Here is a 26,803-nt window from a genome sequence, read left to right on the forward strand (position 1 = left end):
AATTCCCCAGGACCCACATAAGCCAGATGCACAGGATGGTACGTGGGTCTGGAATCTGTTTGCAGGGCTAAAGGCCCCGGTGTACCCATTCTCTCGCACTCTGACTCTTTCTCTCTCTCTCAAATAAATAAATATAAATAAAACAAGAAAAAAAAAAAAAAACCTTTAAAAACACAGACCTTTAATCCCAGCACCCAGAAGTCAGAGATAGTAGGATCACAATGAGTTCAACCTCGGAAATAGTTTTGAAAAGGACAATACATAGCTACTTTAATTAAGACTGTATGGTATTGTAGAGCAAGACCCTACCTTGAAAAACAACAACAACAAAATAAACCAAAAAAAAAAAACCTGAAAAGACACATCAACATGGACTGGGGAGATGGCTCAGTGGTTAAAAACTCTTGCAAAGCTTGATGACCTTGGTTTGATTCGACAGTAAACTCAGAAAGCCAAATGCACAAAGTGCCACAAGCATGAGGAGTTTGTTTGCAACAGCACTTGTGCCCATTATTAGTCTCTCTTTTTCTTCCTCTCTGCTTGAAAATAAATAAAAAATATTTAGCCAGGTGTGGTGGTGCACACCTTTAATCCCAGCACTCAGGGAGGATTGCCATGAGTTCAAGGCTAGCCTGAGACTACAGAGTGAATTCTAGGTATGCCTGGGCTAGAGGAAGACCCTACCTTGAAAAACGAAACAAAACAGGCTGGAAGATACCTGAAGGAGTTAGAGGTACCTGCTTGCGAGGCTTGTCAGCCTGAGTTCAATTTCCCAGCCACCCACGCAAGCCAGACCCAAGAAGTGGCTGACGCGTCTGATCCTCATTGACAGCAGCAAGAGACCCTGGCACCCCCATCTCACTCTAGTCCAGTAGATGGTAGATGTCATAATTTTAACATTTCCCTTTGTAGACTTGTCATTTGTAATTGTATACTGAGGCTATCTTATTAATAATTTAGGACAATAGAGGCTGGGGATGTAGCTCAGTGGCAGAGTACTTGCCCAAATGAGCGAGGACCTGACTTTCTTTCCCAGCACTACAAAGATTTAAGTGAATACATTTCTTTAGGAGTAACCTGACAGTACTTAATAAAATATTTGACAATTAAATAATGATAAAATCCTAAGTACATTTCAAAGAAAATGAATGACAGCTTACAGGCCACTGTTCTTCAGTTGGTGTTCCTAAAGTTTCAAATATTCTTGTTAGCTGGTCAAGATCTGAATCTCCTGGCAAAAAAGGAACCTGAAAGAAAGCAAAAGGCAAACACTTTAGGTGGTTTGTGATAGCTGTTATATACATAATGTTATAAATTTGATAATAGAAAAGAAAATTGTAAACCACGTGTGGTGGCGCACGCCTTTAATCCCAGCACTTGGGAAGCAGAGGTAGGAGGATCACTGTAAATTCAAGGCCACCCTGAGACTACGTAGTGAACTCCAGGTCAGCCTGGGCTAGAGTGAGACCCTACCTCAAAAAACAAACGAAAAAAAGCCGGGTGTGGTGATGTATGCCTTTAATCCCAGCACAGGAGGCAGAGGTAGGTCGAATTCCAGGTCAGCCTAGATAGAGTGAAATTGTTTTGTTTTGATTAAAGGTGTGCACCACCATGCCTGGCTGGTGCAGGTTTTTGATCCCAGCATTTGGGAAGCTGAGGTAGGAGGAATGCTATAAGTTTGAGGCCAGCCTGGAGCTACGGAGTGAATTGCAGTTTACCCTGGGCTAGAATGAGACACTACCTCAAAAAAAAAAAAAAAAAAAAAATTAACTTGGTGCTATCATGCATTGGTTGTAGACCGTGCGATAGCTACCACAGCAAGCAGCACCTTCACTACTCATTTTATTTCCTTCTAATTTGTGTTTTCTCCCTGGAGTAGGGACTCAATTTAGCTGTGTGCATATCAGGCAAGTATCACCAATGAGACACATTCCAGCCTTTTCTCATACATCTTCAGCGAAATTTACTACATAACAGGCATTAAAACAGAATGGTCAGGGCTGAGGAGATGGCTCAGCAGTTAAAGGCACTAGTTGCAAAGCATGACAGCCTAGAATCAATTCTCCAGTGCCTACGTAAAGCCAGATGCACAAAGTGTGTTTGCAGTAACAGGAGGCTCTGGAGCACCCATTCTCTTTCTCCCTCTCTGCTTGCAAATAAGAAAAGAAGAAAAAAGAGCCAGGTATAGCAGAGCAGACCTTTAATCCCAGCTCAAGAGGCCAGAGGTAGGAGGATTGTTGTGAGTTGGAGACCAGCCTGAGACTACATAGTGCATTCCAGGTCAGTCAGGACTACAGCAAGACCCTCAGGATGCAGAACTCAGCTTGAAAGACAAAGTTAGACCCAGGCTTGATTCCCCAGGACCCACGTTAGCCAGATGCACAAGGGGGCACATACGTCTGGAGTTTCTTTGCAGTGGCCGGAAGCCCTGGCTCCCCCCTCTCTGTCAAATAAATTAATTAACTTAAAAAAAAAAAAGTAAAACCAGGGCTGGAGAGATGGCTTTGCAGTTAAGCTGCTTGCCTGCAAAGCCTAAGAAGCCATATTTGCCTCTCCTGATCCCACATAAGGTGACGCTGCATGTCCCATGGTCACAACGTGGCTTAGGTGTCTGGAGTTTGTTTCCAGCGATTGGAGGCCCTGGTGTGTCCATTCTTTCCCTCCATCACTACTTCCCTCCCTCTCTCTCTGCCTCAAATAAATAAAAATAAAATATTTTTTTGAAAAAGAAAGAAGAGGTCTTGGCAGTTCTAGGTGCCAGCCTACAAAGCCTAATGGCCTGGGTTTGATTTCCCAGTACCTACATAAAGCAGATGCACAACATGGCCCATGCCTGTGGAGTTCACCTGCAGTGGTAGGAAGCCCTGGCACCACCATTCCCGACTTCTCTGCTTGCAAATAAAAATATGTTCTAAAAAAGGAAGTTTTGCCAGATGTGGTGGTGCACGCCTTTAATCCCAGTACTCAGAAAGCAGAGGTAGGAGGATCACCATGGGTTCAAGGCCACCCTGAGACTACATAGTGAATTCCAGGGCTAGAGTGAAACTCTACCTCAAAAAAAACAAAATATATAAATAAAAGAAAAAAGGTCTCAACGTTTTCCTCTATAGCTCTTCTACCTTATTTCATGGAGACAGTCTCTCATTGAACCTGAGGCTTGCCTTTTTTTGGCCTAGGCTGCTGACCAAGGAGCTCCAACAATCTACTTACTTGTCTCTGCCTAAGTGTGGGGTTATAGGTGTATAAGGCATGCCTGGTGTTCTACACAGGTGCTACAAATTTGACTCTTAACAAAGAAACACAAAACAACCCTGGTTCTGGTTATCCAATTATCTGCTTTTGAACTCGAAATTTGCCTTCTATCTAAAAACAAAAACAAAAAAGGTCTGGGCTGGATGTTAGGGCACTCATCTTTAATTCTAGCACTCAGGAGGCAGAGTTAAGTGGATCTATGTGAGTGCAAGGCCATCCTGAGACTACATAGTGACTTGTAGGTCAGCCTGGGGTTAGAGCAAAACTTGACCTAGAAAAATCAAAATCAAAACAAAACAATAATTTATTTATAAAAAAGAGAGAAAGAGAGATACAGAATGGGCACACCAGGGCCTTCAGCCTCTGAAAACCAACTCCAGACACGCGTGGCCCCTTGTGCTGCTGGATTACGAGGGTCCTGGGGAATCAAACCTGGGTCCTTTGGCTTTGCAGGCAAATGCCTCAACTGCTAAGCCAGTCCTCCAGCCCCAAAATAAATTTTTATTTATTTTTGTTTATTTATTTGAGAGTGACAGACAGAGAGAAAAGAGGCAGATAGAGAGAATGGGCACACCAGGGCTTCCAGCCACTGCAAACGAACTCCAGACGCGTGCGCCCCCTTGTGCATCTGGCTAACGTGGGACCTGGGGAACTGAGCCTCCAACCGGGGTCCTTAGGCTTCACAGGCAAGCACTTAACTGCTAGGCCATCTTTCCAGCCCCAAAACTAATTTTTTTTTTTTTTTTTTTGTATTTCGAGGTAGGGTCTCACTGTAGCCCAGGCTGACCTGGAATTCACTATGGAGTCTCAGGGTGGCCTCGAACTCACAATCCTCCCACCTCTGCCTCCCGAGTGCTGGGATTAAAGGCATGTGCCACCACGCCCGGCCAAAACTAAATTTTTAAAAGGGGCTGGAGACATGGCTTAGGGGTTAAGGCACTTGCCTGTAAAGGCAAAGGACCCAGGTTCAATTACCCAGGATCCACATAAGCCAGATGTCTGGAGTTCGTTTGCAGTGGCTGAAGGCCCTGGCATGCCCATTTTCTCTCTATCTGCCTCTCTTGTCTCTCTCTCATTCAAATAAATAAGTAAAATAAAAATTTAAAAAAAAAAAATATTTGAGAGAGGAGGCAGAGAGAGAGAGAAAGAATGGGTGCACCAGGGCCTGAAGCCCCTGAAAACAAACTCTAGACACATGCATCCTCTTGTGCAATTGGCTTACATGAGTACTGGGAAATCAAACCAAGGTCCTTAGGCTTGCTGGCAGCTGCCTTAACTGCTAAGCCATTTCACTCAAGTCCAGGCTCACCTACGTAGTCTTAGGCTGACCTCAAACTCACAGCAATCCTCCTACCTCTGCTTCCTGAGTGCTGGAACTAATGATGTACGTCACCAAGCCCACCTCATAGACATTAATCTTGATGCTCCATGGTTTTTGGTGTCAATTCTATGTGACTCAGTTTCCCGTAACACAGCAAGGCTCCACCTCCCAAACTGTCACCCGCTGAGGAACAGGCATTCAGAACATATGAATTCATGGGGGATATCTGATTCAAACCACCCTATCTCCAATTTATAAAGTTCAGTGTAGAGCCAATATTAAAATTGTTTCCCTAGTCTTAACCCTCCACCCTTTCCTACCTGCTCTTTGGAACCTTTTTCGTTTGTTTGTTTTTTCAAGGTAGGGTCTCACTCTAGCCCAGGCTGACCTGGAATTCACTATCAGGGTGGTTTTGTGGAACTTTTTTTATAGTAAGACGTCTAGTAAAAAAAAATTCTAGTTAATACCATTTTAATTTCTATTCCTTTCAAAAAAAAAAATATGTAGGGCTGGAGAGATGGCTTAGCAGTTAAGGCAGTTGCCTGTGAAGCCTAAGGACCCCAGTTTGAGGCTTGATTCCCCAGGACCCACATTAGCCAGATGCACAAGGGGGCACATGCGTCTGGAGTTCACTTGCAGTGGCTGGAAGCCCTGGCGTGACCATTCTCCCCCCCCCCCCCCGCTCATCTGCCTCTTTCTCTTTCTGTCACTCTCAAATAAATAAATAAAAATAACATTTTTTTTTTTTAAATATGTAAAGGCTAGAGATGGAGAGATTCTTTAATGGTCAAGGGGCCTGCCAGCAAAGCCAAAGGACCCAGGTACAATTCCACAAGATCCACAGAAGCCAGAGGCACAAAGTGGTGCACATGTCTTTAGTTCATTTGCAGTGGCTGGAGGCCCTGGCATGTCCATTCTTTCTCTATCTGCCTCTTTCTCTGTCACTCTCAAATAAATGAATAAGCTTAAAAAAAAAAAAAAGACTGTCTCATCTATCACTGGTTTCAACCTCTCTATATAGCCGAGGCTGACCTTGAATTTATAATCCTTTTGTCTTCACATGTCAAGCACTAGAATTACAGTTGTGTGCCACACTTTTTTTTTTTGAGGCAGGGTCTCACTCTCTAGACCAGATTGACCTGGAATTCATATGTAGTCTCAGGCTGGCCTCAAACTCACAGCAATCCTTCCTCCTCTCTCTGCCTCCTGGGATTAAAGGCATGCGCCACTACATCCGGCCCCAGTCCTGTATTAAGGGCTGAGATTACAAACATGCCCACCTCAATTGAGGCTTGTTTGTTTTGTGAGACAGGATCTATGTCTTGATCTTGTGTTGATCCTCCTGTTTCTACCTTCTGAGTGCTGGGATTTACAGGTATGTACCACCATGTCTGGCAGTCTTTCATTTAAAAAGTTGATTCAGCTTGTAAGCTTTTTGCTGAAGAAATAATAATGGAAAGAGAATTCCTACAAATTTATGAGACCAAATAACTGAAACTACAAAACTAACGTATGTATATTTATTTAGGACTTACCCTTAGAAGCAACTCTGCCAATATGCAGCCAACAGCCCACATGTCCACACCTACACCATACATTCTAGCTCCAAACAGTAACTCAGGAGCCCGATACCATCTGAAGAACAAAAATAAGCAGTTATATGGGAAGTGAATTACTGAGGCTTCATATTTACTTTTTATTTTATTTATTTTTTTCAAGGTACAGTTCTTACTCTAGCCCAGGCTAATCTGGAAGTCACTCTGTAGTCCAAAGTAAAGTGACACACATCTGTAATCCCAACACTTAGGAGGTTAAAGTAATGAGAAGTTACTAGGTAGAGATATCTGAGTACTGGGCGTGGTGACACATGCCTTTAATCCCAGTACTCAGGAGGCAGAGGAAGGAAGATGGCTATGAATTTGAGGCCAGTTTGGGACTACAGAATGACTTCCAGGTCAGTCCAGGTTACAGTGAAAACCAACCTTAAAAAGAAATGTCTGGGCTGGAGAGATGGCTTAGCGGTTAATCCCTTGCCTGTGAAGCCTAAGGACCCTGGTTCGAGGCTTGATTCCCCAATTCCCACATTAGCCAGATGCACAAGGGGGCACATGCATCTGGAGTTCGTTTGCAGTGGCTGGAGGCCCTGGCGTGCCCATTCTTTCTCTCTCTCTTTTCCTCTTTCTCTCTCTGTCTGTCACTCTCAAATAAATAAAAGTACCAAAAAAAAATTAAAAAAAAAAAAAAAAAAAAAAGAAATGTCCAAGAAACCCGGCATGGTGGCACATGCTTTTAATCCCAGCATTTGGGAGGCAGAGATAGGACTGCTGTGAGTTCAAGGCCACCCTGAGACTACAGAGTGAATTCCAGGTAGCCTGGGCTAGAGTGAGAACCTGTCTCAAAAAAACAAAACAAAACAAAAGTCCGAGGATTGAGTTAGACTCTCTTTGAAAGGTGTGTTTTTTATTGTGATAAAATTATATAAATAGCTGGGCGTTGTGGTGCACATCTTTAATCCTAGCACTTGGGGGCAGAGGTAGGAGGATTGCTGTGAGTTAGAGGCCACCCTGAGACTACATAGTGAATTCCAAGTCAGCCTGAGCTAGACTGAGACCCTACCTCAGAAAACAAAAAACAAGCAAACAAAAATAATATATAGCCATATATTTTACTTTTTATTGACAACCTCTATACAGACAATCTACCATGATCATAATTTCCTCCTACAGTACTGTAACTCCATTTTTTTCATCCTGATTCCCCTTCCATTAAACCCATTCTTTCCAACTAGTCTCTCTTCTCTGTATTTATTAAAGTTGTTTTGTTTTTTTTTTAATTTATCTACTAGAGAGAAGGAGAGGAGAGGATGGGCACACCGGGGCTTTCAGCTGCTACAACGAATTCAAGACGCATGCGCCACCTTGTGCATCTGGCCTACATGGGTCCTGGGGAATGGGACCTAGGTCCTTTTGCTTTGCGGTCAAGCGCTTTAACTACTAACCATCCCTCAGCCCTTCTATTTAAAAAAAAAATTGACAACATGACAGTACAGCATACAATGCCCCCTGCATGACCTTAACTACATATTTTACACTGCTGGATGGCTCCTGCACTTATCTCAGAAACACGGTCTACAGTCCTACTCATGGAGAGCGCAGGAGCTCCTCCAAGCTGAATACAGAAAGCCTAGCCTCAACCAGGACCCATCTCCATCTTTCCTGAGCAGGACACTGCTGCCATGTCATGTTGCAGTGATACCCACTGATGCTGTTTCTACCTTTAAAAAGTCAGGATTGGTTAGAACTAAGGTCACAGATAACACCAAACACAGTGGTGGTGGGTGACTTTAACACCCCACTCTCATCAATTGACAGGTCATCCCGGGAAAGAATAAACAGAGAGGCATCTGGACTAAATGAGGTCATAGAAGGAATGGACTTAACAGATATATACAGGACATTTCATCCAAAGGCTGCAGAATATACATTCTTTTCAGCAGCACATGGAACATTCTCTAAAATAGACCATATATTAGGACATAAAGCAAATCTTAACAAATTCAGGAAAATTGAAATAATTCCTTGCATTCTATCTGACCACAATGGAATTAAACTACAAATCAGTAGCAAGAAAGGCTATAGAGCATACACAAAATCATGGAAACTAAACAATACACTACTAAATGATGAATGGATCAATGAAGAAATCAAGAAGGAAATCAAAAAATTTATAGAGTCAAGCGATAATGAGAACACAACATACCAAAATCTCTGGGACACAATGAAGGCAGTTCTAAGAGGTATATTTATAGCCTTAAGTGCCTATATTAAGAAATTAGAAAGGTCACAAGGAAACGACCTAATGCTTCACCTCAAAGCCTTGGAAAAAGAAGAACAAGGCAAACCAAAAATCAGTAGGCGGGAAGAAATAATAAAGATTAGGGCAGAAATTAATGAAATAGAAACAACAACAACAACAAAAAAAAATCCAAAGAATTAATGAAACAAAGAGTTGGTTCTTTGAAGGAGAACAGACGGCAGGACTATACAGAGTCGCTCCCGAGCCACATAGCTCATGTACTAGCTGTGAGACTTTGCTGACTCCAGGTTTCCTCCACCAAAAAGAAGAGAATACCATAGGAAGGTTTGGTAAAATGGCTAAAATAATAGGCATGTTTGCCTCACCCCAATAACTGAGTGCTGCTCCCACAATGCATAACCCACAACCCTATGGGGAATACCAGTAACTACTCAGGGGGGCCCCCAGTGGAATGGGAGCAGGGAGGAGGGAAAAAAAATGGTTCCAAGACATGATGTATCCATACAAAGTATGTTCTTAATAAAAATAAAATAAAATAATATGCACACCAAAAAAAAAAAAAAAAAAAAGAAGTCAGGATTGGGCTGAAGGGATGGCTTAGCAGTTAAGGTATTTGTTTGCCTGCAAAACCAAAGGACCCAGGTTCCATTCCCCAGGACGAACTGTGTCTGGAGTTTGTTTGCTGTATCCGGAGGCCCTAGCATGCTCATTTTCTCTCCCTGTCAAATAATTAATTAATTAATTAATTAATTAATATTTTAGAAGTCAGGATTACCTTGAATAGCAGAGCTTGAGACCTATGGTCTCTATTCCTTCTGTGATGCCTAAGTCTGTGACGGGAATCAATCATGAGAACACAGACATGCTGTGTACCATGAACCGCTCTGTACCATGAACCACTGACTCTCCACTCCTGGGCAATCTCAGCATCACGAAGAAGCTGGTAACTGAGTCTAAGCCATCCTGCCCTCCCCTTCAAAGACTCAGGATTAACAATAGCAATGCAGCCACACAGCTGCCCAACACCAGCCAAGAAGGAGGCTTGCACTGAATGGAATGTCACTGCCAGCCTTCCATGCCCCATATGCAGTGTGTTTGCAATCACTCTCAGCTACCTAACCGAAAAAAATCTGTCAGGAATAATGACCTGAAAAGATGGTAAGGTCAGTGTCAGAGGTAGCCCAAGAAGGCATTCCTGTTTCCCAACGTACCAGTCACTTCCTAAGGCTTGAGCAACAGAGCCCCCCTACCCTATTTTATTTTTATTTATTTATTTGAGAGAGAAAAAGGCAGAGAGAAAGAGAATGGATATACTAGAGCCTTCAACTTCTACAAAACAAACTCCAGATGCATACTCCACCCAGTACATCTGCCTTAGTTGGGTTCTGGGGAATCAAACCTGGATCCTTTGGCTTTGCAAACAGGCACTTTAACCACCAGGCCATCTTCTCTAGCCCTCTCTTACACTTTGATGTCATCATTCCTCCCCCCCACCCCCATTATGCAGGTCTTCTGTAAGTAGCATCAGTCACTGTGAGATCACTTTGTGTCTGTCTGGAAGCAATACACTTCCTTTGGCTCTTGATTGCGGGGGCGGGAAGGATGGTTAAGGTAAGGTCTCACTCTAGCCCAGGCTGACCTGGAATTCACTAGGTAGTCTCCTACCTCTGCCTCCCAAGTGCTGGGATTAAAGGTGTGTACCACCATGCCTTGCCAGGCTTTTACACTCCTTCTGTCACCTCTTGAACAATGGTTTCTGAGCCTTAGATGACTATCTATTTTTTAGAAGGCACCCACCCTGATTCCTGAACACTGCCAAGACACTTCCAAGAAGCCTGCTGAAGCTCACTGATGACCACCAGCTGGGAGTTCTCTTACCTGGTTACAACCTGATGTGTATAAGCCCTGTTTGGGCTCCCAAATGATTTAGCCAGGCCAAAATCTGCCAGTTTTAGAACTCCATTTTCATCTAACAACAAGTTGTTTGGTTTCAGATCCTGTGTCAGAGGAGTGAAAACAGACAAACAAATAAGCAGGAGAGGGGACAATACCAATGTGATATTTAGTTAGCTCAATTTTTTTCTTGTTATTTCAAGACAGAGTCTTTATGTATCCCAGGCAGCTTTGAACTCACTATATGAAAATGACCTTGAATTCTTTGTTTTCTTTCTTTCTTTTTCTTTTTTTTTTTTTTTCAAGGTAGAGGTCTCACTTTAGCTCAGGCTGACCTGGAATTCTCTATGTATTCTCAGGGTGGCCTCAAACTCCAGGTTATCCTCCTACTTCTGCCTCCCAACTGCTGGGATTAAAGGCATGCGTCACCACACCCGGCTGTTTTCTTTCTTTCATCTGTTTGTTTGTTTACTTATTTATTATTGCTAGGGTCTCCCTCTAGCCTAGGCAGAACAGGAATTCACTTTGTAATCTCAGGTGGCCTCAAACTCACAGTGAACCTCCTGGGGGAGAGAGAGAAAGAGAGAGAGAAGGGGAGAAGGGAGAGGAAGGAAAAGAAACTTAAAACCTTACCTGAGTCAGGTATAGTGGTGCACACCTTTAACCCCAGCACTTGGGAGGCTGAGGTAGGAGGATTACAGTGAGTTCAAGGCCATCCTGAGACTAATAGTGAATTCCAGGTCAGCCTGGGCTAAAAAAGACCCTACCTCATAAAAACAAAACAACAACAACAAAAAAAAAAAAAACTTACCCTATGTAGAATCCAATGCTGATGCAAATACTCTAACCCTTGAAGAGTCATCAACATGTAGGCTTTTATGTGGGATGGTGTCAGCACAAGACTGTTATCCTTTATTATAACCTATAAATCAGGTGGAAAACACAGGTATGTTTCATTATTCAAAATGAAGTCTAACATAAAAATATACACAGATTTAGGCCCAGCGTGGTGGCACACGCCTTTAATCCCAGCACTAGGGAGGCAGAGGTAGGAGGATTGCTGTGAGTTCAAGGCCACCCTGAGACTACATAGTGAATTCCAAGTCAGCCTGGGCTAGAGTGAAACCCTATCTCAATAAATAAATAAATAAATAAATAAAATTATGATAATAATAATGATAGGTCTAATGATATGATAGGTCTCAGTGGGTACGGTGCTTGCTTACAAAGCCTAGTGACCTGAGTTTGATTCTCTAATACCCACGTAGAGCCAGATGCACAAAGTGGCACATGTATCTAGAGTTCATTTACAGCAGCTAGAGGTCCTGGTGCATCCATTTTCTCTCTCTTCTGGGCATGGTGGCACATACCTTTAATCCTAGCACTTGAGAGGCAGAGGTAGGAGAACTGCTGTGAATGGGAGGCCAGCCTAAAACAGTGAATTCCAGGTCAACCTGTGTTAGAGTGAGACTCTACCTCAAAAACAACAACAGCAGGGCACGGAGGTGCACACCTTTATCTCAGCACTCGGGAAGCAGAGGTAGAAGGATCACCATGAGTTTGAAGTGACCCTGAGACTACATAGTGAATTCCCGGTCAGCCTGAGCTAGAGTGAAACTCTACCTTAAAAAAAAAAAAAAAACATGTAGGGCCGGGCGTGGTGGCGCACGCCTTTAATCCCAGCACTTGGGAGGCAGAGGTAGGAGGATTGCCATGAGTTCAAGGCCACCCTGAGATGACAGAGTTAATTCCAGGTCAGCCTGGACTAGAGTGAAACCCTACCTCGAAAAACAAAAACAAAAACAAAACAAAAAAAAAAAAATCGTGTAGAAAATATACTTTAGGAGCTGGGAATCTGAGTTCCGATCCCCATCATCCATGTAAAAAAGTCAGGTGCAGTGGTACATGTATGCGTCATCCCAGTGTTGTAAATCTGGAGACAGGAAGAACCCCAGGGCTTGCTGACTAGATTGTCTAGCTCAACTGGTGAGCTCTGGATTTAATCAAAGATTCTGTCTTGGAAAATAAGGTGGAGAGTGACAGAGGAAGACATCTACCATTGACATCTGGCCTCCACATCCATACATTCACACATGTGAGAATATGCACCTTCACACACACACATACACACACACACACTCTGCATACCACATATGCACAAAAAATTTTATTCTCCTTTGAAAAGTGTCTAGAAATCTTACCTCTAAATCAGTTTCCATAAAATCAAAGACAAGGCTAATATTAGATTTATGTCCAAAAGCATCAAGAAGCTGCAAAGCAAAAATATATTGCAAATGTGAGTTCAGTATCATACCAAGTGAGGTTAACTGTTATTAATTAATGAGCTTTTATTTGTTCTCCCACTGAGATTAATTCCAGTCCTTTGTTTTGGGTCTTCAAGGTAGGGTCTTGCTCTACCCACGCTGATCTGGAATTCTCTATGTGGTCTCAGGATGGCCTTAAATTCACAGCAATCCTCCTACCTTTGCCTCCCCAGTATTGGGATTAAAGGCATACACCACCACACCCAGCTTGGTTTTTGGTTATTTATTTTATGAGAGAGAGAGAGGAGAGAGAGAATGGGCACACCAGGGCCTCTAGCCTCTGCAAATGAACTCCAGACACATGTGCCACCTTATGTAATTGGCTTATGTGGTTACTGGGTAAGTGAACCTGAGTCCCTAGGCTTCACAGCAAGTGCTTTAACCACTGAACCATCTCTCCAACTGTGGTCCTTGGTTTTTTGAGAGGGTCTTTTCATGAAGCTCAGTGTGACTTAGAATGTACTACACAGCCCAAGCTAGTCTCAAAACTGCAATTCTCTGAGCTGAAGTGATGAGTCAGCAGCTAATGGTACTTGTTTGCAAAGCCTGTCAGCTAGAGTTCTATTCTCCAGTACAGAAATAAAGCCAGATGCACTTAGCAGCAAGTGTCTGAAGTTCATATGCAATGGCAAAGTCTCTGATATGCCCACCATTTTCTCTCTCACAAATAACTTGCAAGGGGCTGGAGAGATGATCTACTGGTTAAGGCACTTGCCTGTGAATTCTAAGGACCCAGGTTCAATTCCTCAGTACTACCCACGTAAGCCAGATGCACAAGGTGACACAAGCATCTGGAGTTTGTTTGCAAAAATGGGTGGAGGCCCTGGCATGGCCTCTCTCTCTATCTGCCTCTCTCTCTCAAATAAAAAAAAAGAAAAACAAAAATTATCAGCACTTGGGGAGCTGGAAGGATGGCTTAGCAAAGTCAAAGGACTCATGTTCGATTTCACAGGACCCACATGAGTCAAATGCACAAGGCTGTACATGTGTCTGGAGTTCATCTGCAGTGGCTGAAAGCCCTGATGCGCCCATTCTATTTGCCTTTCCCTCCCTCCCTCCTTCCTTTTCTCTCCCTCTCTTTCAAATAAATAAAAATTAAAATATATACATATCAGCACTTGGGAGGCAGAGGTAGGAGTACTACTGTGAGTTTGAGGCTGCCTTGACACTACATACTCATTTCCAGGTCAGCCTGAGCTAAAATGAGACCCCACCTCGGGGGGGGGGGGGAGGGAAATAGAGCCTTGTGGGCTAGAGAGATGGTTCGGTGGTTAAAGCCACTTGCTTGCAAAGCCTAACAGTCCAGGTTCAAATCCCCAGTACCCAGGTAAAGCCAGATGTATAAAGTGGTGCATGTGTCTGGAGTTCGTTACCAATGACAAGATGCTTTGAATTTGCCCATTCCCTTTCTCTCTCGTTACTTGCAGAGAAATAAATCAAAGCTGGGTGTGGTGGTTCACGTCTTTAATCCCAGCACTTGGGAGGCAGAAGTAGGAGGAGTGCTCTGAGTTCAATGCCACCCTGAGACTGCATAGTGAATTCCAGGTCAGCCTGGGCTTTAGAGCAAAACCCTACCTCAAAAAAACAAACAAACAAAAAAAAAAACCCCAAAACCAAAATTGCAGGGCATGGTGACGGGATGAGACAGGATTGCTGAGTTTGAGGCCAGCATGGGCTAGAGTGAGACTATCAAAAAAACCACCTTGAAAACCTCCTACCTCTCTCCTTGAGTGCTGGAATGATAGATATACATCACCACATCTGACTTAATTTTTTTGGTGCTGCTGTTTTTTCAAAGTAGGGTCTCACTCTAGTCCAGGCTGATTTGGAAGTTTGCAGTCCCAGGCTGACCTCAAACTCACATACTCCTAAGATTAAAGGTGTACGCCACTTCACCCAGCTTGACTGAATTTTTAAATTGCTGTTAAGCCTGCAACACCTTTACTGAGCTGAGCCTTCAATCAGTATTCAAAAGAGGAAACATCCCAAACATTAATGTACAGCATACTCACACCAATTATATTTGGATGGCTTAACTCCTGTAATAATTTTATCTCTCTTAAGGCTGTTCTATTTATACCTATATGAAAAAGCAAAGCAAAACGTCAGTAATTCTGAAATTTCACACCATTTAAAAAAATGCACTTTTTAAGGAAAGGTCACTACTACATGAATAGCAAACATTTCACCAAAAAGGGAAGGGGGACAATTTTAACAATTTTTATGACAGCTTTTTTTCTTTTATATTGTTTTAAATTCATTTAACCCAGACTGTGATAATGAAAAAGAATTTGCAGTATCCATTACATATTCTGAATACCATTATGCTAATATACATAAGTATATAGCAGATAGGTGATAATAGGTTCTTTTCTTGCCCTACAAATATTAGAAGCTGATTATGTTAAAGCAAAATAGCACTAATACTGGATCTTTTGGTACAAAGCACTTAACTCAGGACTGGAGAGATGGCCCATTGGTTAAAACTCTCGCTTGCAAAGCCTAACAACCTCGGTTCCATTCCCCAGTACACACGTAAAGCCCGATGAACAAAGTGGCATATGCATCTGGAGTTTGTCTGCAACGGCTAGAGGTCCTGGCAGCATGCAGTGAATGGAGGTCCATTCATTCTCATTCTCTTTCCTTACAAATAAATATTTTTTAATTTTTAATTTTTATTTATTTATTTGAAAGAGACAGACACAGAGAGAAAGAGAAAGATAGAGAGAATGGGCACATCAGAGCCTCCAGCCACTGCAAACTCCACGTGTGCGCGCCCCCTAGTGTATCTGGCTAACGTGGGTCCTGGGGAATCGAGCCTCGATCCAGGGTCCTTAGGCTTCATAAGCAAGTGCTTAACCAAGTGCTCTTTAAAAAAAATATTTATTTGTAGGCTGGAGGGATGGCTTAGTGGTCAGGACACTTGTCTGCAAAGCCTAAGGACCCAGGTTCAATGGAAGTGGCTAGAGGCCCTAGTGCACCAATCCTCTCTCCTCCCCACGGAAACACACAGACACGTGTGTGTGTGTGTGTGTGTGTGTGCGCGCGCGCGCGCGCGCGCGCGCGTATTTGAAGTAAGGTTTCACTCTAGCCCAGGCTGACCTGGAATTCAATATGTAGTCTCATGGCAATCCTCCTACCTCTGCCTCCCAAGTGCTAAGATTAAAGGTGTGAGCTACCATGCCCGACCCATAAATAATTTTAACTCAGAAGAGATTGAGTAAGGAGAGGGCTAAGCAAAATCTGAGGATATAAGTAAGTCATATGGAAACCTACTTTTTTGGACAACGGAACACAGGCGCCATAGATTGTTACTAGAAAATTTTCAGTGCCAGGGATGGGATACCTTCCAGTGAGTTGTTGGCCAGGGAGGTCCCTGATACCCCCTCCCCCAAACATTACAGGCCATTGCCGAGGCCCTTGGTTTCCTACCAGGAATAGATGGTAAGACCCTATTGCTGAAGACTCCGCATACTTGGACTGCAAGGTCACTGAGAAACTCTGCTGGGGCCAAGCTGATAACCTCCTTCATGTAGACCAACTGACAGAAAGCTGGAAGAAGCCATGCTGCATGCAGTTCAAGGGGAGAGAGAGAAATCACCAGTGAAGATACCCAACAGGACACTGAAAGCCTTTTATTTGGCCAGCCGGGCCAAATGAGCCAACGGGTACAAGAGTGGCATGTCTGTTATGGGGGAACCTGACCACCCTCTAATTGGACTGGAGGCCTGCTCCATGGGAGGGAATACATCCCTGATACTGAAAACCTAAAACAGGGGTAGTCATGAGCCCTAGGGGTGTAATGTCTGCTGGTACATGGCTAAAAGTATATACTATGCTCACCAAACTGCCCAGTAAGCACTTCTCTTAACATTCATACCCACATATTAATGCTAATCTCACTTTTGGCTAGAGAATCTTCTCTTTTCAGATGGCAGTGACCTTAGGATGACTCAGAAGGCACCATGGGGCTGAGAAGAAGTGACAGAGTGCTCAGCACTGAAATATCTTTATCACACTTTCCAAGGCTCAGGGTCCATTGTGGAAGAGGTGGTGGAAAGAACATAAGAGCCAAAGGAACGGTATGACTTCTAACAATGTGCTCCTCCAGACACAAAATGGCCTGGATCTCCATGACCTCACAGTGCCTGACACTACCTACACAAGACCATCATAATAGGAGAAGAGATCATGACATGAAAATAAGAGAGACTGATTAGATGGAGAGGGGTAGGATGGACAATGGAGTTTTAAAGGAGAAAGTGGGGGGAGGGAGGGAGTTACCATGGAATATTGTTTATAATTATGGAAGTTGTCAATCAAAAAATATTTTAAAAAAGACTACAGCTCTGGCACTGTCACAAATGACCCAACTTTTTCATAAGAGCTATTTTTGATTGTGAGAGATGAGTACATGTGTGTGTGCCCGTGAGGCACCGTGCACACATGTTCACCTGCAGCGGGGTGTGCCTGCCAGCAGTGGCCAGAGTGGAATGTTGGGTATCCCGCTCCATCACTCTTTCACCCATTCTTATTTGAGCCGGTCTCTTACTGGTCCAGAACATGCTACCTCTGATGAGGCTCTCTCCTATGGGACTGAGGTTACAAACACATGTGGCCATACCCAGCTGTTTCTGTGAGTCCTGGGGGTCAAACGTGAATGGGCTCTTAGCCCTCTTCCGACCCCTCAGGCTTGCACTCAGCCATCACCCTAGCCAGAAACCGTTTATTTTTAATGACTTAAAAGAATTTGTGGCTCCTCCTACCTCTGCCTCCCAAGTGCTGGAATTAAAGGCGTGCACCACCACACCTGGCTTGCTTAATCAAGGGTGGGAGGCTGTTTACTGGAGAGTGAACAATCCTGCAGTGGCTACACCACTAAAGGACATGACTTCCCCTTTCTCAGCAATCGTTAGTTTCCACTATTTACTCTGGAAGGTGTGGGGTTCTTATGGACCCCTCCTCTATGATGGAAGCATTGACAAGCTCAATCATGTGCAAGAAAACACATCCGCTGCAAGGATCACCTTTTGGATGGGGCTTTCCCTCCATAAAGGGCCACAACCAGACCAGCAACACAGCCACGGTCTGAGAAACCCTCCTTGCCTGGCATGGAGGCCAAGCCCACCAGAGGCCAGGCTCAGCTTGACTGCAAAGTTGCATGGTCTCCACCCAGCAGGGCAGAAAGCAGGGTATATTCCTCCTATTTTCTTCTCTTTTTCTTTGTGCATGTGTGATGTATGTACATGCCCTACGTGCATGCATGTGAAGCCCAAGGAAATCAGGCATCGTCCTCTATATCACTCATCAGCGTGTTTCATTGAGATGGAGTCTTCCACTGAATCCAAAGCTGTTGTCAGTCAGACTGGCTGACCAGTGAGCTTCAGTGATTATCCAGTCTCCACTCCCCACAAGACCAGGGTAACAGACACGTATGGCCATGCCTGTTTATATGGGTGCTGGGGGATCAAAGTCAGTGTACATCAGTCCCTGTCAGGCCCTCATGATTCTATGGCAAGCATTCTTACCCCACTGAGCCATCTCCCCAGCCTGAGATATATACTTTCTAAATAAAAAAAACAACAACGACAACAAAAAAAACAACTTGTGATTAAAAAAAAGAATTTGGGGCTGGAGAGATGGCTTAGTGGTTAAGCGCTTGCCTGTGAAGCTTAAGGACCCCGGTTCAAGGCTCGATTCCCCAGGACCCACGTTAGCCAGATGCACAAGGGGGCGCACGCGTCTGGAGTTCGTTTGCAGTGGCTTGAAGCCCTGGCGCGCCCATTCTCTCTCTCTCTCTCTCTCTACCTGCCTCTTTCTCTCACTGTCACTCTCAAATAAATAAATAAAAATGAACAAAAAAAAAGAAACATATAAAAAAAAGAATTTGTGGGCTGGAAAGATGGCTTAGTGGTTAAGGCAATTGCCCGTGAAGCCAAAACACAGAGGTTCATTTCCCCAAGACCCACATAAGCCAGATGCATAAGGTGGCACATGAGTCTGGAGTTCATTTGCAGTGGCTGAAGGCCCTGGAGTGCCCATTCTCTCTCTCTGCCTCTTTGTCAAATAAATAAATAAAATATATTTAGGGTTGGAGAGATGGCTTAGCAATTAAGTGCTTGCCTGTGAAGCCTAAGGACCCTGGTTCAAGGCTCAATTCCCTAGTACCTACACAAGCCAGATGCATTTGGAGATCACTTGCAGTGGCTGGAGGCCCTGGTGCGCCCATTCTCTCTCTCTATTTTTTTCTCTCAGTCAGTCTCTTTCCGTCTCTCTCAAGTAAATAAAAGTAAAACAAAAATTTAAAAAATATATTAAAAAAAATAAAAGGAGGACTGGAGAGATGTCTTAGTAGTTAAGGCATTTGCCTGCAAGAGGACCCAGGTTCAAACCAGACATGGTGGTGCATGCCTTTAATCCCAGCACTCAGGAGGCAGAGGTAGGATGGCTGTGAGTTTGAGGCCACCCTGAGACTCCGTAGTGAATTCCAGGTGAGCCTCAGCTAGAGGGAAACCCTACCTTGAAAAACAAAACAAAACAAAACAAAACAAAAACCAGGTCCCATGTAAACCAGATGTACAAGGTGACGCATGCATCTGGAGTTTATGTGCAGTGGCTGAGGGCCTGGCAAATCCATTCTCTCTCTCTCTTTGCCTCATTCTCAAATAAAATAAAATAAAAGGATTTGCAACAGGCTTTAGAATAAGAAACCTTTTCCCCATATGTCCATTTCAAAATAAACTTTGGGGCTAGGGAGATGGCTTAACAGTTAAGGCACTTGCCTGTAAAGCCAAAGGACCCAGGTTCAATTCCCCAGGGCTCATGTAAGCCAGATACAGAAGGGGGCACATGCATCTGGAGCTTGTTTGCAGTGGCTGGAGGCCTGGCGCTCCAATTCTCTCCCTGTCTCTCTCAAATAAATAAAAATTAAAATAAACTTTTGTGTTCTTTTCCATGAACAGGTATCCAGTTACAAGCTCAGAAGTAAAAAAGGTAGCCAGACATGGTTGCACACACCTTTAATACCAGCACTTGGGAGACTGAGGTAGGAGGAACACCTTGAGTTCAAGGCCAGCCTAAAACTACAGTCTGGCTAGAGCAAGACCCTACCTCCAAAAAAATAAAAATAAAAAAATAAAACACCCAGCAAAAACAAACAAAAAAAGTGTTGGGGGCAGGGGAAGGAGGGAATTACCATGGGATATTTTTTATAATCATGGAAAATGTTAATAAAAACTAAAAAATTAGAGCAGCAACTAACAGCCCTGATGCTTTCTATTTACTTAGCGATCTAAATTTTCCTCTGAACACTGAAGTGGTGAAAATCATCCACTGTCCTTTTCACCCCAAGTCTATGTTTGTCAGAGACAATTCAACACTCTACCAGAGCTGTTACCTCTCCCACTCACACTTTCTTCACTTCTCCAGATCAGAACAAAAAAATTTCTTTTCTTTCTTTGTTTTGATTTTTTGAGGTAGGGTCTCACTCTAGCCCAGGCTGACCTGGAATTCACTCTGTAGTCTCAGGGTAGCCTCCAACTCACAGGGATCCTCCTCCCTCAGCCTCCCAAGCGTTGGGATTAAAGGCATGCATCACCATGCCTGGCTAGAACAAAAATATTTCTTTTTTTTTTTTAAATATTTTTGTTCATTATTTATTTATTTATTTGAGAGTGACAGACAGAGAGAAAAGACAGACAGAGGGAGAGAGGAGAGAATGGGTGAGCCAGGGCTTCCAGCCACTGCAAACGAACTCCAGATGCATGCGCCCCCTTGTGCATCTGGCTAACGTGGGACCTGGGGAACCGAGCCTCGAACCGGGGTCCTTAGGCTTCACAGGCAAGCGCTTAACCGCTAAGACATCTCTCCAGCCCCAAAAATATTTCTTAATATGTCAGATTATATCAAACACTTACCATCTTTAGCTTCTGACCGATGTCCAAGTTTGATCTGGGAGAGAAGGGAGAATACACATACATTAAAAATGTGTTAAATCAGGGCTGGAAAGATGGCTTAGCAGTTAAGGTGTTTGCCTGCAAAGCCAAAAGTTTCTGGTTCAATTCTCCAGGACCCATGTAAGCCATATGCACAAGGGGGTGCATGCATCTGGAGTTCATTTGCAGTGGCTACAGGCCCTGGTGTGCCATTTTCTCTATTTCTGCCTCTTTTTCTCTCTCAAATAAATAAATAAAATATATATTTTTAAAATATGTTAAGTCAGGTAGGACATGGTGGTGCATGCCTTTAATCCCAGCACTTGGGAGGTGGAGGTAGGAGGATCCAGTGAGGCTACTGAGTGAATTTCATGTCAGCCTGCACTAGAGCAAGACCTTACCTTAAACAACAAAAACAAAAACAAAAGGGCTGGAGAGGTGGCTTAACAGTTAAGGCACTTGCCTGTGAAGCCTAAGGAACTAAGTTCAATTCTCCAGGTCCTATGCAAACCAATTGTACAAGGTGGCGCATGCGTCTGGAGTTTGCAGTGACTAGAGGTCCTGGAGCGCCCACTCATTCATATTTTTTTTCTCTCTCTCTCTCTGTCCCACTCTGTCTCAAATAAAAATAAATTGAGGTGCTGGAGAGATGGCTTAGCAGTTAAGACACTTGCCTACAAAGCCAAAGGATTCAGGTTCGATTCCCCAGGAGCCATATAAACCAGATGCACAAAGTGGTGCATACGTCTGGAGTTGGTTTTGTAGTGGCTTGAGGCCCTGGCATACATCCTCTCTCTGCCTCTTAAAGGAATGATTAAATTTAAAACAACAGCAAAAAAAAAAAAATTTTTTTTAAAGCAGTCTTTATGAATGAAAAAGAAAAAAAAGAAACAAACTTTCCAAGGAGAGAGCTGCGTTTTCCAAGTTACATGAGATTAAAGACACTGAAGCTGTTCAGGAATAATAAGGGTCAGTGAAGAATTACTAGTCAAAGTATGAGAAGGGTATAGATGAGCTGACAAAAAAAAAAAGACGCTTGCAATGCATGCTGACCCAGGTTTGACTCTCCAGTACCATGTAAAGACAGATACAAAGTAATGCATGCATTTGGAGTTTGTTTACAGGGCCAGGAGGCTTTGGGGTATACATATTCACTCTCTCTCAAATCCATGAATGAATCAATACTTAACTTAAAATATAGATATATACACAAATAAAATGATTTTAAAACTTCTTAGCCAGAAGCTGGGCGTGGCAGCAATCCTCCTACCTCTGTCTCCAGGGTGCTGGCACTAAAGGCATGGACTACCATACTTGGCTAAACCCCACTTCCCCACTCCCACCCCCCCCTTTTTTTTTCGAGGTAGGATCTCACTCTTAACTCAGGCTGACCTGGAATTCACTATGGAGTCTCAGGGTGGCCTCGAACTCACAGCGATCCTCCTATATCTCCCTGCCTCCCTAGTGTGTAAGCCCTTTTTTAAATTGTGTGTGCAGAAGTGCAAGCACACACGTTTGTGTGGGAGATGGAGTGTGAGCGTATCACAGCAAGCACACATGTGCCTCGGCACAGGCTAAAGGTCAGGGACAACTGGCAGGTGGTCAGTCTTCCCCTTCCCACCTCATGAGGCAAGGTTTCTTTTGTGGAACCACACTCTGTTGTTCTTTGCTGCTCACTGCAAGCTTCCTGTCTCTGCCTTCCATCTCACTGGTTGGCACGCTAGAAGGCATGGCTTCCAGCTTTTTACATTGGGTCTCACGATAAATGGATACTTAGACCTGAGCATCAAGTGCTTTACCCAGAGCTGTCATCCCAGTCCCAAAAAGTAATTTTTTTTTTTTTTTTTCAAAGTACGTTCTTGTTCTAGCCCAGTGTGGCCTTGAACTCATGGCAATCCTCCTACCTCTGCCTCCTGAGTGCTGGGACTAAAGACATGCACCACCACGCCCCATCCAAAAAGTAAATTTTGAGAGAGCCTTTTGTTGCAAAAATGACCATGATCAGATATAGTGGTGCAGGCCTTTGATTCCAGCATTCCAGAGGCTGAGGTAAAAGGATTGCCTTGAGTTCGAGGCCAGCCTGGGACTGCATAGTGAATTCCAGGTCATCCTGGGCTACAGCAAGATCCTACTTTGAAAAACAAAAAACAAACAAACAAAAATATATACAGGGGGCTGGAGAGATGGCTCAGTAGTTAAGTGGTGGCACACTCCTTTAGACTCAGCAATAGAGAGGCAGAGGTAGGAAGATTGCTGTGAGTTCAAGGTCACCCTAAGACTACATAATGAATTCCAGGTCAGCCTCTACTAGAACAAGACCCTACTTCAAAAATAAATAAACAAATAATACAAAGTTTTTAAAAATTGCCACTTATTACTTTTAAAAGACTGGCAAAAGGCAGGAAAAATGGCTTAGTGGTTAAGGCGCTTGCCTACAAAGCCAAATGACCCAGGTTCAATCCCCCAGGACCCATGTAAGCCAGATGCATAAGGGTGCGAATGCATCTGGAGTTCAACTGCAACAGCAGAAGGCCCTGGTGCACCTATTCTCTCTCACTCCCTACTCACCTACTTCTCTCTCTCAAACAAAGAAAAATAAAAATAAAATAACAGACTGGCAAAAGAATGTGTTAAAGATAGATAAGGAATGCACATTTTTGGGCTGGAGAGATGGATCAGCGGTTAAGCACTTGCCTGTGAAGCCCAAGGACCCCGGTTCAAGGCTCGGTTCCCCAGGTCCCACGTTAGCCAGATGCACAAGGGGGCGCACGCATCTGGAGTTCGTTTGCAGTGGCTGGAGGCCTGGCACGCCCATTCCCGCAAGCTCGCTCGCGCGTGCTCTCTCTCTCTCTATCACTCTCAAATAAATAAATAAAAGTAAACAAAAAAAATTTTAAAAAAGAATGCACTTTTTAAAAAAAATATGGAACACTTCAGGAATTTGTCTCATTCTTGTGAAAGGGCCACTACTTCTTCATACATCTTCTCTGTATCGTTCCAATGTTAGTATATGTGCTGCTGAAGCGAGCAGAAGAATGCACAGTTTTTAAAAGCCAGTACATTTTCCTATAAGTCAGAAAATTGGATGAAAACTTGTGTTTGTGAAAACTGAGCATTAAAATCTTTGACATGCAACAAAAATATGTATTTGAGGGCTGGAGAGATGGCTTAGTGGTTAAATGCTTGCCTGTGAAGCCTAAGGGCCTGGGTTTGAGGCTTGATTCTCCAGGACCCATGTTAGCCAGATGCATAAGGTGGCACATGCATCTGGAGGCCCTGGTGTGCCCATTTTCTCTCTCTCTATCTGCCTCTTTCTCTTTCTGTTGCTCTCAAATAAGTAAATAAAAATAAAAAAAAGATCTTTGAGAGCAAAATAATTAAGTAAAGCAAAGATAACAATGGCAGGAATAAGAAGAAAATAGCAACCAGCTACTATTTGTTTGCAAAGCCTAACGACCTGGGTTCAATCCCCCAGTTCCCACGTGAAGCTTGACGCACAAAGGGACACAAGCACCTGGAGTTTGTTTGCAGCAGCAAGAGGTCCTGGTGTGCCCGCACTCCCTCTGTTTCCTAGCACATAAGTAAATAAAAGGCCAGGCGTGGGTCAGCCTGGGCTACAGTGAAACCCTACCTAGAAAAACCAAAATAAATAAAATAAAAGAATGAGAAGGAATGCTTGGCAAACTGGAAGATACAAGTCTAATTACTCAAGGAGTGATTCACAGGAGTTAAATAACTAAGTAACTACAAAGAGGTTAAACAGTTCTTGAAAGGGAAACAGATTCAAAGTAGCAATAGGAACACAGGATCATGGAGGTCATCTGTTCTCCCAACAAATCCTAAATTATAAGACAAAAAGCCTCTTCCCCTCCAACCCCCAGGTAGGGTCTCACTGTAGCTCAGACTGACCTGGAATTCACTATGTAGTCTCAGGGTGGCCTCAAACTCACAGCGACCCTCCTACCTCTGCCTCCCAAGTCCTGGGATTAAAGGTGTGAGCCACCATGCCCAGCTTCAAACAGCCTCTTGACAGTTACAGATGTCAGCAGGATGGGGAAAGCAATGAACCTGGCATCAGGACAACTGCATTCAAATCTTAGCTTCAGCAAATTACTGGCTGTGTCATCTTACAAAGTCATCTCGTCTCTCTCCCAACCTCAATCAACACCAGGGTCAAACAAGGATACTTTTACCTACTTCACAGGCTGTGTGAAAGATTAAATGTAAAAAAAAAAAGATGTAGATCAAAAGGCCTGACATACAGAAAATCAGCTGTGATCTTCTGAATGAATGTCTAAAAGCTACTACGAAAGTCATTTCGGAAAAAATGCACATCAGTACTGTTAATGACAGTGAAAGCCACTCATGGGAAATCTACACACGTAGGGCAAAAAGTAGATTCAGGAAGAACACAGATCTGACACTATTAAGCTCTGAAAACTGAACATCATTTGGGCAATACTTGTGTGTTTAGCTAACAACCAAATTTCTGAGACAAAAGAATAGATCTTCCTCTGAAAAACAAAACAAAACAACAACAACAACAAAAAACCCACTGCTGGTCAATCCTAGTACTGGGAGGTAGAGGCAGGAAGATCGCTGGGAGTTCCAGACCAACCTAAGACTACATAGCAAATTCCTGGTCAGCATGGGCTTCAGTGAGACCCTACCTCAAAAAGCCACAACAACTTGTATATTAATGGATCAAAACCTGGTTCAGCCCCAGGATCCCACTTTGGAACACAAAACGTTAATTAACTAAAGCCATCGTCTCTGGAAATGGCAAGTACAGCTTATCAGTGTGCGATGATGAGAAGAAAAATAAAGTCAGGCATGGCACATGGTGGCATATACCTGTAACCCAACACTGAGAAGTGCCAAGGATTTGAGACCAACCTGGGCTACGTGGCAGCACTCAAGAGGAAGAGACTGAAGGACCACAAGTTCAAGATCAGTCAGGTCCTCTACAAAAGTGAATTCCAGACCATACATAGATGGAAAAAAAAGACGAGAGAGGAAGAAAAAAAAAAAGAGACGACAGTAAACAATATAAAAGGGTAACTTACTTTCTTAATGGCGACAATTTGGTTGGTGTTCTTATCTCTAGGCCTTATAAACCGTAGCGAACTAGAAAGAAAAAAACAGGAATAACAAGTTGGCGAGGGGTCTGGATGATGTCGTATTTGCCTCTTATGCTTATTTGGGAGGGAGGAAGAGAGACAATGAATGGGCATGCCAGGGCCTCCAGCATCTGGCTAACGTGGGGCCTGGGGAATCGAACCTCTGTCCTTTGGCTTTGCAGGCAAGCGCCTGCACCGCTAAGCCATCTCTCCAGCTCCTATTTCAACAAAGAAAGCAGGGGCGCCTGGGGCTGACTCGCAGCAGCCTGCAACGTGGCCGTGCAGTCCACGTCCAGCCGGCCTGTTCCCGGGACCGAGGTGGGCTCAGGGGTGGTCCCGGAGGACGCGGGGCAGGGGCAGGGCAGGCGAGGAAGCCCGCAGGGCACTGAGGGGCTCCCGCTCGGGACCCCACTCCGGCCTCACCTGGCCCTCGCCGAGGAAGTCCAGCTTCTCATAGCGCTTGGCTCGAGACTTCACGTCCACAGCCATGCGCAGGCCGCCGCTCCACTCCCAGGAAGAGCGCAGCTGCCAGCGCCGCAGCAATTTAAAGGTACCCGAGGGCTTCCAACAGCTACTTCCGTCCACTGGGCACAGACGCCGCGGAGGCCCCGCCCACGCACTTCCGGGATGGGCGGGCCTGCTGCGCGAAGGGGGCGGGGCCGGCGCTACGGAAGCTGGGTGGGTCAGTCGCTGCCGGGCTCCGAGTATTCTCGTGGACTGCTGGGTCTCCTTATTACCGGTTTAATTTTTCCTTGGTGGGGGGTGGACGCGGGTATGGAGGGGATGTTTCGAGGTAGGGTCTCACTCTAGCCCAGGCTGACCTGGAATTCACTACGTAGTCTCAGGGAGGCCTCGAACTCACAGCGACCCTCCTACCTCTGCCTCTCGAGTGCTGGGATTAAAGGTGTGCGCCACCACGCCCGGCTATTACCGGTTTCATGTTGATATATATATATATTTCTTTTTCATGGACGGCTCAGCATCCCTGCGTTGATGTGGCAGGGGTGGAAGACTGTGGGAGGAGAGGACCTTGTACGTGATCTCGTTGTGTTTCTTGCTCTGGCGTCTCACGCCGCCACGAGTTGCTATGGCGACATACATCTCATTCTCACGCTGGAAAAGACCCAAGGTTTTTTTGTTTTC

At 44.2% G+C, this 26,803-nt stretch overlaps 1 protein-coding gene and 1 pseudogene across 1 annotated transcript in view; both read right to left on the reverse strand.

Annotated features, from left to right (window-relative positions):
- The window catches only part of Cdk7 (cyclin dependent kinase 7), a 30,102-nt gene extending 3,849 nt beyond the window's left edge, over window positions 1–26,253 (reverse strand). The window contains 10 exon segments of the mRNA XM_045133864.1: window positions 1,161–1,247; window positions 6,109–6,208; window positions 10,268–10,386; window positions 11,094–11,204; window positions 12,484–12,552; window positions 14,619–14,686; window positions 20,523–20,556; window positions 25,607–25,645; window positions 25,647–25,667; window positions 26,084–26,253. Of these exon segments, the coding sequence (XP_044989799.1) occupies window positions 1,161–1,247; window positions 6,109–6,208; window positions 10,268–10,386; window positions 11,094–11,204; window positions 12,484–12,552; window positions 14,619–14,686; window positions 20,523–20,556; window positions 25,607–25,645; window positions 25,647–25,667; window positions 26,084–26,149 (714 nt within the window). The 5' untranslated portion in view covers window positions 26,150–26,253.
- LOC123454923 lies at window positions 23,458–23,571 on the reverse strand (annotated as a pseudogene).
- Window positions 26,254–26,803: the final 550 nt, after the last annotated feature.

The sequence above is a fragment of the Jaculus jaculus genome, chromosome 14 (genome assembly GCF_020740685.1).
Source record: "Jaculus jaculus isolate mJacJac1 chromosome 14, mJacJac1.mat.Y.cur, whole genome shotgun sequence".
Lineage (NCBI taxonomy): Eukaryota > Metazoa > Chordata > Mammalia > Rodentia > Dipodidae > Jaculus > Jaculus jaculus.